The sequence below is a fragment of the Pogona vitticeps genome, chromosome 2 (genome assembly GCF_051106095.1).
Source record: "Pogona vitticeps strain Pit_001003342236 chromosome 2, PviZW2.1, whole genome shotgun sequence".
Lineage (NCBI taxonomy): Eukaryota > Metazoa > Chordata > Lepidosauria > Squamata > Agamidae > Pogona > Pogona vitticeps.
In genome coordinates, this window is record NC_135784.1 from 197,564,901 (window position 1) to 197,577,354 (window position 12,454).

General features: G+C 48.0%; 1 protein-coding gene across 1 annotated transcript; it reads right to left on the bottom strand.

Annotated features, from left to right (window-relative positions):
• Nucleotides 1–7,376: 7,376 nt before the first annotated feature.
• Nucleotides 7,377–11,637, bottom strand: FOXE1 (forkhead box E1). Its single transcript, XM_072991904.2, has one exon. It carries the CDS (start codon nucleotides 10,666–10,668, stop codon nucleotides 9,523–9,525), a length of 1,146 nt encoding a protein of 381 aa, XP_072848005.2. The 5' UTR covers nucleotides 10,669–11,637; the 3' UTR covers nucleotides 7,377–9,522.
• Between the last annotated feature and the right edge of the window lie 817 nt (nucleotides 11,638–12,454).

Below are 12,454 nucleotides of genomic sequence, written 5' to 3' on the forward strand. Positions count from 1 at the left end.
GGCAGGCTCAGGCATACCTAATGTAGCAGGGATGTCTCTGGCATCGGTGCCGACGTATCAGCCGCATGAGCAGACTTTGGAGCCCTCTTCTTCTTCTTTGGGATTGATACCGAGGGAGGCTTCAGTGTCGATACCATGGAGGTCGACCTCAAGCACGAGGAGGAAGTTTAGGACTTGACTGCCATCTTAGTGCCCTTTTGGGCCTTAGAAGCCAGTGGAGATCCTGCAACCGAGGGCTGTTGATCAGCTTACAGGGGATCCATGGAAGCTCCCTGAGTTGGAGAGAGGGACTTCTCCCAAAGGAAAGAGTGGAGGTGGTGGGAAGGAAAGCGCCTGGCTGCGTATCGCCGAAAAGTCTCTCGCTTGCCAGAGAGAAGCGGCCCCAGTCGGTCAGGGAGATGCGCAGCTCCTGCTCACTCGCCCGCCTGCCCGCACCATGCACTCTAAGACACGCTGCCCCCCGGCGAGCGCGACACGCCCAAAAGCCGGACATTTTAAAAGTGTTTAGCTTTGCCTGCCAGACATTAGGCTAAAAAGGAGGACATGTCCTCCTTTTGCTAGACATCTGGCAACCCTACGGAAGTGTCCGTCAGAGAGGGGGATCTTATTAGAACAGATCTCGCACCTCTTGAGGAGGCCCAGTGAGGCTATAAACTCTGCAACCAGTTAACACAAGTAACAGCCTTTTTTAATTTTTTAGGCAAAGACTCACTGCACAGAAGAATAGTCAACGGTCCGAATGAAGCCAGGGAGGTCCAAAGAGTAGGTAAGGTAAGGTACCATATTTTTCTGTGTATAAAATGACACTTTTTCCTTAAATAACTTGGGGAAAAATTGAGGTTCGTTTTATACACGGAAGGCAGCTCTTTATCACTGCCTTTTGAGAAGGCACAGGGCTTAGCAAAAGGGAAGGGGAGGCATTTCTACTTTCCTTTTTGCTAAGCTCTGTGACTTCTCATAAGGCAAGGGCACGCACAGGGCTTAGCAAAAAGGGGAGGCATGCTCTCTTCTTTTTTGGTAAGCTCCGTGCCTACTCAAAAGGCAAGGAAAAGCAGCAGTCACTTTGACAGTCACTTGCCTTGCCTTTTGCCAAGGCACGGGGCTTAGCAAAAAGAGAGCCCTTTGATCCCTGCTTTTTCTAATTTGGGGTTAGAAAAGAGGGGGCTGTCTTATACATTGGGGTGTCTTATAAATGGAAAAATACAGTAGGTAGTTTGAAAAATGCACGGAGGTTCCTACGAGGTGCTGCTGCAGTGGCGGCAAGAAAGGAACTGAGGCACCTGGTGCCAGGGTTAAAGACAGCATGTGGGAGGTCCTGGCACATCTGCTCGAGCACTGGAAAATTCTGAGGCTGCTCTGTGCAGGCGCAGATTAACTCATTAATATGCATTCACAGAGACCACGATGAAGAACCACTAGTTTAGGACATACTACTCTGGAATGGAAGTACTGTAGACTCTTTTGATTTAATACTCTACCATGGGGCATGGGGGGGGGGAAGCTCTCTAGCCTAAACTAGATTTCAGGGAACCAGATTCTAGCCTATCTATCCATCTAACATACTAGTATTCTTTACTCATCAGGTAAAACTACAGTATTGATTTGGCTATAGTAATTGACTCCTTCTACCTACTGAATAAACAAAGTTGTAACCTCAACCTTCTAACAGAGGTTGTGGTGTCTCTGTATTGCTTTCCCACCCCAGCCCCAGCACATCCAGAAGAAACATCATGTTTCAAGAGAAAGCAAAGTGATAGGAAGGGCAGTAATTCCTTTGTCTGAAATTTAGGACTGAAAATTCCAACCATGCTTCAAGGGGTGATGCTAGAAATCATACCTCACAACCTAAGCCTGAACTCACCTCATACAAGCAGACATAGCATGGACATCTGTCATGTATTTTGAGGACTTTGACCTGCTCTGTCCAAGAAGAGCCCAGCCTGAGGAGGTAGGATTTTACCCACGAAAGCTTGCAGTTTGTTTGATTTCTAAAGTGGTCCAATAAGGTAAAGGTAAAGGTTCCCCTTGACATTTTTTTAGTTCAGTCATGTCTGATTCTAGGGGGCGGTGCTCATCCCGTTTTTCAAGCCGTAGAGCCAGTGCATCTCAGAAGACAGTTTCAGTTGGAACGTGGCCAGCGTGACTAAGGAACACCGTTTTACCTTCCCACCGAGGTAGAACCTATTTATCTACTCGCATTTGCATGCTTTCGAACCGCTAGGTTGGCGAGGAGCTGGGACAAAGCGACGGGAGCTCACTCTGTCGCGTGGATTCGATCTTACGACTGCTGGTCTTCTGACCCTACAGCACAGGCTTCTGCGGTTTAGCCCACAGCACCACCACGTCCAATAAATAAATAAATAAATAATAAAGTGGTCCAATAAAGGTATCAGCTTATTCTTACATTAAAACTTTCTCTCGACCTTCCTGCATCTCTCTCCCTCCCCCCCTCTCTCTCTCTCTCCCCTCCCTCTCTCTCCCTGTCTGTAGGAGCATTCTGCCATGCGGGTGGGAACTAGCTGCCTGCAGTGATCAGCAAAGCAGCATAAGATACCTTACAGCCTGATGCAGAGGACAAAGTGGGTTCTTGCTGCTCATTCTATGTACAGATGGTATAATTTGCTCAACAACACCTAAAGCAAGCCTAAGGCCCGGGATATACAGAGCTCTGGTCTGCACCAGAGGAGACCAACAGAGAGGCTGTCACAGCTGTCTCAGAGCATTTGCCTCCTAAAGTGTTTGTCTTGCTCTATTTAATGGTACAGCTAGCCCTGTACAGAATATGTATTGTCTTTGTGCTAAATATTCCACTGTGTGGAGTTATGGGAAAGGAGGTTGGGATATCTACTTCACTCTTGTCCCACCTGGGGAAAAGAAGAAAAAAGAAAAGGAGAGGCAGAAAATCATAGATTACTTCTTCAATGCATTCCGTGTTACACACAAAAAATGCATGCCCAGCTAACCAGTTTGCTTTGCTGCCCTGATTATTATTATTTTTTAAGGAGAGAAGAGTGCCATCTAGTGTATCATCTCACTTTACATATGGATTGAGCATGTTTGGCATCATTGCCACATGGCATTGAGCAGAAAATGGTTACTGAGTTTTAGAAGAGGTAGCCGTGTTAGTTTGTGCAAGCATATCAGGCAAAACAGAAAAATCATAATAAAAAAGACAAAGGCAAAAATCTTGTGGTACCTTGAAGACTTATATTTTAATGTGAGCTTTCATGGACAAGTCCACTGCCTCAGACATCTTGCTCTATTTGGCTAAAATCAGTGCCTTTCATAGTTGTAATTTTAGCTAAACAGAGTCAAGATATCTGAAGAAGTGGACTTGTCCACAAAAGCTCACATTAAAATGTAACAGTCTTTAAGGTGCCACAAGATTTTTGTCTTTTTTGTTTTTGTTTTTATCTTTTTGGGGGCCGGTGCGTTGCCTGATACTGTTATTGAGTGTATCCTAAACTCAAACGGTTAGAACTGAATGGGCAATTATTTTTGGACAATGGTTCATTAGAAACCATTTTCAACAATGGCCAGTTCTGGCTTCTTTACAGCGCCATTAGGCAGAGGTCTATCAATTTGAGTCCTATCTAAAAACACTGGCTTAGAGCAGACAGACACTAAGGGTGGAATCAGACGGCAAGAAAAGTGCACGTCTGATCCCACCAGAAAGGGTTACTCCCTTAAAGTAGCTCTTCCATCCATGGGGGGAACAGTCCCAAGCCACCCCCCAAAAAATAGTGGCCCTACTGTGGGATCAAAAAAGTCCAGCTTAGATACTGATTAGGGCTGGGCTTGAGTGCTATTCCCAGCACACCATGTGATCATTGGGCAATAGATTACATTGGACCACATGACAGGTAGTCCAAAGCGCAAGCTATATGTTCATGGGATCACACTCTTAGATTAAGGGTACCTGTGACACACAACCACGACCCAGAATTTATTTTCCTTGTTGGAATTGAATTTAGCACCTTAGCACCTTATTTCACACAAATTTCCACTCCGTTTCCACACCACCAACAGACTTCCCCCCCACACACACGTTTCTTAAGTTCAGCCACCTGATGATTTTCTGTTGTTTGTTAATCGAATGGGAATTAGAAACCGTTGCGGTCACCCGGACGTCTGCCAGTAAATGGCAGTCTACCAGCTCCCACCATCTTAGAGCAGTGGGTTTTGAACAGAGCGTTTCTCAGGTGACTTCCTCTATGAGAAAAGCAGTCCTGGCAGACAAACGTCTCCGGAAGAGCTCCGTCAGAGGCCTAGATGTACAGAAAAGCAGAGCTTCTTGTGGAGACTGCTGTGTGAATTGAAATCAAGAAGGATGGGGGAAATTCTTTTTATTTGTTACGTTAACATATTACCCTTCCTCCAATGGCTCAAGCTTGCTTGCACGCGTCTCCTCCTCGCCTTATTCGTACTGCAACAACCATATACGGCTGAGAGGCAGAGAGGGCTCCAAGACCACTTAGCCTGGTGGATGAGTTACAGCAATGCAGAGGAAGATGACAACGGAAACAGCATTCAGGGTACAAGTTTAATGTGTATTATTCTCTAACTAGGCTTTCCTTGAGTCCCAAAAGTGCCCAGGATATACCGTGTGGCCTCAAGATACCAGGGCCAGGGGAATAAAGTGGACCTTTCCTTGTAGAGGTGGTAGCACCAGCTGGTACCTTGTCATTTCCATCATTGTGAGCATATCCAAACAACGCCAAAGCCTGTGGCTACAAGTGGCCCAAGGGGAATGCAGAAAATGACAAGGTTTTATTATTCAACATGGCTTAAAAAAAAAATAAGAAAAGGAACTTGAATGGGTGAGAGGAGTTTAGCAAAAGAACAGTGGGGGAAGAAACATCTTGTAACAAAGAAAGAAGGATCAGAAAACAGAGAAAAGGAAGGAGACTCACAGCCTGGCAAACAGTTGCTTCCAGTCAATATGTCCAAAAGTCTTGACCATGTTTAGGGGGACGACTTGTAGACAAAGGGCCTTTTCGGCAGCTGCCCCCAGACTATGGAATGCCCTCCTGACTGAGATTCATCTGGCGCCGACGCCTGATGACATTTCGGCGCCAGGTCAAAACCTTCCTATTCCAAAAGGCTTTTAATTGAAATAATATTAGCTGTGGGTCCGATGGCAATTTTTATATATATTTTAATTGTATTTTAATTGTTCTGTATTTTTATTGTATTTTAAATGTTGTAAGCCCCCCCAGAAACCTTCGGGTAGTGTGGGCGGCAAATAAATAAATGAATGAATGAATGAATGAATGAATGAATGAATGAATGAATGAATGAATGAATAAATAAATAAATAAATAAATAAATAAATAAATGTTTATCCTCAGTTAACAGGTCAAAACTGATCTGGCTAGCCCTGGCTTACATAGGTAGTGCAGTTATGGTGATGGACAGGATCGTGACATCATAAGGGAGTGGGGTGGGCAGGTGCTAGTCTCCCAAGAAGGCTCAGGAAGCATTGGTTTACTGGAGACTTGAGTCTGAGATCACAAATCCATCTTTTCCTTAGGCATGAACCAATTTAAGCCCTTGTAGTCAATTTATCTACTAATTATTTATTAATCTATTGACCTGTTCCTCCATCCATCCATTAATAGGAGATGATCTGACTCCCTAAAGGGAGGCCTTTCTCCCATTGCCACCACCCTCACAGGCCCATTTGATGGGGACACAGGAGAGGGCCTTCTCTGTGGCTGTTCCCAGACTCTGAAACTCCCTCCCTCAGGAGGCCAGGCTGGCCCCATCTTTGCTCTCCTTCCACAAGCAGGTGGACTTTTTTCTTCAGGCAAGTTTCCCTTAATGACTGAATGTCTAGGAGACAATAAGAGGGATGGTTTATATTTTGTTGCTTCTAAATTGGTTCTTCGTAATGCTTTAGCCTAACCTTTTAAATACTGTATAAGGTTCTTAACTCTTCTTTAATATTTGAATATTTTTTTAAGCTTTTAATATTGTGTTTTTAATAATGTTCGCTGCCGTGGGTCCTTGTTAAGGAGAAAGGTGGGTATGAATATTTTGAATGAATTAATTAACATTTCAAGCACTGAAAAAACTCAGACCAAATCATGTCCTTAGAAGCATGCAAATAATATAACACTACATACCATTACCAAATGCAGGTGATTTATTCATATCGTGGAAGTCAATTGAGATTTTTGCACAAATGTTTTCAGAATTCTTATGCAACATTCTGCGCCCACCATCCTTTTGTCAATACAGAAAGGGGAGGGGGAGAACATCAACAGGACAGATCTATTCTGTAGTTGAATTCTAGATCACAGCGAAGCCAAGAGGCAGTAGGTTTAGGCTATTCCAAGGAATGTACTTCATACGTACAACACAGAGTTAATATGATAAATGTGTTGTCATAGGAACTGGAGAGCAGCACTAGTCTTTTTCAAAAAGGAATTAGGTATCTGATCCATATTGAGGACGGTGAATCTACTTATGGTTATTCGTCGACTTAGGTAAATTATATCCTATATTCTTTGTGTTGCCCTTCAGAACAGATGGACAGATGGTAGGGACAAACAACAAAAGCTAGGCCACCCCAAGTTTCATGCCCTGCTTTTGAACACCAAGAGCCATCCTATGAATAAACTAAATCAGGCCACCCACACAATATCAAATTTGCTATGGCAGTGGCCAAAAAATAAAAGAAAAAAGAAAGAAAAGAAAAAGAAAAAGAGAGAGAAACAGACAATAGTTCTTTAAAACAAATTTAAATGGGTGGTCTAGTATGGCCCAATGGGTTTAAATATATGTGTGAGATCCTGGTGGTTTCAGAAAAGCAATATGACGCCCCCCCCCCTTCCCAGAAGTTGCCCACTCTGGAACAGCTTGCTCTGAGCCATAAATTCTAAGGAATTTGTGTTCTAAGTTCTAAGGAGAAAGGAAGGCTAGGCACTCCTCTGGGTGGTTTACATCCAATATAAAATAAATATGAAATAAATCACAAATATACTAAGAAATAAACTTATCACATATAAACAAATCAAACAATAGAACTGCTTGTTATCAATTATACATTGTTAATGAATTATAGCTGTGTACCCTGGATTTTTTTTTTAAACAAAGCATGTGCATCCTTCTGTGGAAGTAGCAATATGGTGAAGATACTATGATAGACTCATGTCTCTGACTCCCAGATAAATGGGTGTAGGTGTGTAGGCTAAACCTGTGTAACAATGTACTATTGCCATCAAATGGGTAAAGCATGCTACCAGGACAGCAACCAGGACTATACCAGCACCTAGTACTAAAAACACAATGAGATCTGTGATGCAATTAAGCACAAGGTTAACAAAACACAGATGGCAGACTTTTGCTTGGAAAAACCAACTGGAGGAAACTCAAGAGAAAAACATTTAATAGCAAAAATGTATTGTATTTCTTTGAACACCACTGTATAAATTTTAAAAGAATGAACTTTAACAAACTCCAGCCAAAATAGCGCTGCCTCACATTCTAGTCAATCTCACTGTTAGATCAGAAATGCACAGTGCATAGTGTGAATGGATATTCAATTGAGAAATCCATACGAAACAGCATTGAAAACTGATGGCTGAATTGCAGGGTGGCTTCGCCCACCAGGACTGTCCCTCTGAGCTTTTCTCTCCTCTACTGGAGAATTCATATGATATGGTTCCATTTTAGGTGCCTGGTCCATATGGGCGCTATGATCCAGCGCGCCTGTGATTGCACCTCTTCAAGTTGGTGGCAAATGTGTGTGGAGCTGTATGTTTGAACACACTGGTGTAACAAACTCTCTACATATAGAAAAGTTAAATGACTAGCTGGAACCCTTCTCCTCAAAAAGGGCAGGTTTGGGCTTTTTTTAATCTGAGAAAGAACTAAGAAATATGATTGTGGAGTTTTTACTTGTGGGACCACTGAAACATATAATTCTCTAACCCTTAAGGCTAAAACAGTATTAACATTATTTCCCTGCACATATGAATCCAAATGTGTTATCTGAAAAATACTCAGTTCATTGGATGCATGACTACAGCAGTACTAATGATCGCTTTTAAAGCTAGGTTTTGCTGGGCTGAAACCCAGAAAGCCTGATTCTCCATTTCAACATGAACGATGCAGTGACAGCTTGTGTAGCTCTATCTTGTACTATTCCACTCCACCAGTGCTCTTTCCACTCCCTTTATTCTAAACCAGCAGACAGGCAAACTTAAAAACATGCTTTGCTACCACAAGGCTGGAGAATGGAAGGTAAGTACAGTAGAAGATTCAGGCACTGGGCAGGTGAGAAATGGCGACTCACAGCAACTTACAATCTTCCATTGCATTCTTAGTATTAAAGGAAAGGTATAGCTCTCTGGGCTGCACCCTAATATTTTGTTGACTTTTCTTTTTTCTTATTATACAGATCATTTAAAAATTATACAGTAACCTCTGAGTACAGAAAGTGACAACAGAGAGGATTAATTATGCTGTATATGAGGAAAGATGTTTCTGCTTTTGAGGAATGTTTCACAGAACAAAGGATCTCAAAGGAATGGACTAGAATTTTTCCTGCATCTAATCTTCAAAGAGTTAACCAACATATTCTCCTCTGACTATTGCAGCTGCTAACCACACATTCCCTACAACCCACAAGAAATCTGACTTGAGGCTAAAGGCTACAAATGGAGTCACTGAATAATTAGCACACTGAAGTGTAGAAGCAGGTTCTTTTCGCCTGCTGTAAGAAAAATGCACTCCTCTATAAATACTGATCGCAATCAGGAAAAACTATCCAACAAAGTATGTTTCAAACATTATTTATTGCATCCCCAGAGCCATAAGAACACCGAACTATAAAGAGCATTTTATCTTAAGCACCCCAAAGGAACTGTGATTCATTGATCCCGTATGTATTATGTCCAAATGAATTTGTGACTCACTGAAAACTTGGAATCAAAGGTATTAAGCACACACCTACCAGTTATTCATAATTTGCCAGTAATCCAACTAGGGCAAAAAAAATGAAAAGAGAGAGAGAGAGGTGATGCCTATTGCTATTTGAGACTACAGCTATTTGAGAAAAGTACAGAGCCCACAAAATAAAGCAGAGGATTAAGTCTAGGAAAAACCTGAAAATGTTGCAATTCCATCTCTGAAGAGGTTGTGTTTCAACATTAACAGTTGTGCCTTAGAAGGCTTCTTTGTGCTCCCCTTTCAGCCTCTCACATGCCTCACAATCCTTAATATCATACAGTGCACTAGGCTTTTCCACTTTCGGTCGTTATAGTGGCTGAGAACCACAGACCATGTTTCCAGCACCCGACTCCCCTTGGGTCCTTTAACTATGGTTCCGATTGGAGCCTCCAGTGCCATCCACACTGCATTGGCAAGGGAACACTACAGCCAAGCTAACCTGCTCCTGATAAATCTAAGCATAGGATAAGACCGTGCTGCCCTGCTGTCCCCCCCCCCAAAAAGGCCTTTCTCCCCTCCAGTGTTCCCTTGCCATGTTTCCCCAATCCTAGAATTTCCTCGGCTTCAGATTGCCGAAACAAATCGTTCCATGTTGCTGGAATAGGTGGCGTGCCGCAGGTAGGCTCCAGAGCTGCCCAGCTGCCCGCTGGCATTGTAGCCGTGGGCCAAAGAACTGTAGGAGCCAGGAGACACCCGGCCATAGAAATCCATGGTGTCACTACTGAGCTGTGGGGAGGTAGGGATGGCCAGGCGAGCCGAGGCCCCAAACAGGTGGTTGCCCCCACTCTGGGCATAAGAGCTTTGGTTCACTTGGAGCTGCTGGGCGCCGGGCACCGGATAGGAGTAAGGGATGCCACCGCTGTGGGCTCTGGAGAGGCCCGGGCCTGGGGGGCAGCCTTGGCCGGCGTAGGCCGCGGCCCCAGCAAAGGAGCAGGCGTTGCCCGCCGAGGCGGCCAGGTCCTGGGTGGGCGGCTGCTGGGCCAGCTCGGCGGCGCCCGGCGGCGCCATGAGGGGGCCCAGGCCGAAGAGGGGCGGCGGCGGCGGGGACGGGTAGCAGAGGGCGCCGGAGGAGGAGGAAGAGGAGGAGGGCGCGTAGGCCGCGCTCAGGGCAGGCCGGAGGGGCTGCTGGGCCGGCGCCTCCTGCATGTAGGCCGGGTAGGTGGAGAGGTCGCTGCGCTTGAAGCGCTTCCTGCGGCGCAAGAAGCTGCCGCTCTCGAACATGTCTCGGGCGTGGGGGTCGAGGGCCCAGTAGCTGCCTTTGCCCGGCCGGCCGGGCTCCCGGGGCACTTTGACGAAGCAGTCGTTGAGCGTCAGGTTGTGGCGGATGCTGTTCTGCCACTTGCGGGGCCCGTCGCGGTAGAAGGGGAAGCGCTCCGTGATGAAGCGGTAGATGCCGCCCAAGGTCAAGCGCCGCTCCGGCGAGTGCGCGATGGCCATGGCGATGAGGGCGATGTAGCTGTAAGGGGGCTTCCCGCGCTGCACCGGCCGCTTCCTTCGCCGCCCCGCCGGCCGAGACCCCGCTGCCGTTGCCGTCGCCGCCCCCGCCTCTTCTTCCGACGGCTCCCGCTCCGGCTCCAAGCCCTCTCCAAGGGGCGGCGGCGGCTCCACCTTCACTAGTGCAGGTCGCCCCGTCTCGGTGTTCGTGTGGCCTGCCAGGCAGGTGGACGACTGGGGGCTCTCCACCGTCATCGCCGGCTCTGGCCCTGCCATGTGCGGCGTCGTCGTCCAGGCAGACTCCGGGAGAACCACGGGCAGCCCGGGCGGTGGGAGCGCGCCAGCCTGGCTGCCGTCGGAAGGAGGGTCTCTCCGCCGCTAGCGACGCTCAGGGCGTTAACGGGGATGGAGGGGGGAAAAGCGCGCCGGAGGCTTCGCGGTCCGACGTGATGGGTGCTCAAGCCCCTGGGGGTCCCTTCGCCCCACCCCCACCTCGCAGGGCTGGAAGGAAGGCGCGCCTCGGGGTGGCCGGACCTGCCCGGCTGCGCTTGCGGGTAGCCAAGGATGGCCGGCGCCGCCGACGGGCGCTGGACACCGTAAAGCAGTGGTCTGGTTTTGCCGCCTAACGAGTCCGGGCAAACGGGATCGGGTCCTCTCAAGCTGGCGAGCCGCCCACGTTCCTGGTGGCTGGGATGAGGCGAGAGCGGGAATGGGGCGCCGGGCAGGAGTCACCACCGGGCGTGCGGCAGAAAGCGCGACGCCTCACCTGGCGAGCGGAGGCTCCCTCTGGCAGCCGGCAATCCCGCCGGGAGCGTCCCGGGCACTCGTGGGGTTCGCTTCATGACCCGAGAACCGCAAGCTCGCAGACGAGGCGGGGAAAGGACCGTCCTTGTCCGTCCACGACGGTCCCGAAGCGACGGCTAGGGTTAAAAAACAAAACACCCTCCTCGCAAGAGGTTGAGCCTCCGGCCGCTCTCCGCGCACCTGGGCCGCCCTTTGCAGCTGCCGTGCCTGAAAGGAACGGGTGGAGACGCGGCGGAGGCTCGCCCGAGCGAGCGAACGAGCGATTCCTCAACCTCGCTTGCGAATGCCGGGGGCGCAGCAAACCCAGAGGGCTCCCCGTCGAGGGAGGGGCCTGGCCCAGGGCAGGAGCCGGCCGGTGTCGTCAGCGGGGAGCTGCCGGGCGGGGGCGGGGAAGACCGGCTGCCCGAGGAGGGCCCTGCCCGCCGCCCAAGCGAGTCGCCCCGCCTGGAGGGAGCGCCCGCGGCCCGAGGGCGCGCCCGGCCGGAGGAGCCTTCAGCTCTGCCCGCCTGGCCGAAGAGAACCGCCGGCCTTCTCGGCTCCGGCGCGTCGTTAATCTCACCTGGTCCCCGCCTTACCCGCGTGTCACTGCTGCTTCACACGGCAGCAAACCCGTGCGTGCTGTCAGTTGAACACTCGTGGCAAGATGTTGGCAAAAAATTAAAGGGGCTTAGAGGGGGAAAGAGGGGGGGATAGTGTGGCACTTTAAAGGTTGACAACGCGTCACAAGAAACTTTCACTGGAACATCCATGCACCTAAATTGACTTTTTAACATGTGATCATTGAATGCTTTTAGATAGTGAACAGAAATTCATTTTAGCAAGCAGGTTGTTGTTTAGTTGTGAAGTCGTGTCTGACGCTTCCTGACCCCAGGGACCAGAGCACGCCAGGCCCTCCTGTCTTCCACTGCCTCTCGGAGTTTGGTCAGATTCAAGTTGGTAGCTTTGATGACACTGTCCAACCATCTCATCCTCTGTCGTCCTCTTCTCCTCTTGCCTTCACACTTTCCCAACATCAGGGTCTTTTCCAGAGAGAGTTCTCTTCTCATGAGAAACAAGCAGGTAGCATGCTTTGTAGCTTTGGTTTGGCATTTCAATGCCTTTCTTGTGAATCTTTATTCTGAAGGCAGTTTGAATTAATGAATGAATTAATTAGATGTCTGGCCAGGTTAAGACATAAATGACTCTAAACCTTAGGCTGCAGTCCCGTCTCTAAGATCAAATCCTATTGAACTCACTGGGGTTTACTCCTTAGTAGATA

Coding starts and splice junctions, on each gene's coding strand:
- FOXE1 (XM_072991904.2), bottom strand. CDS start 10,668: ATGGCAGGGCCAGAGCCGGCGATGACGGTGGAGAGCCCCCAGTCGTCC.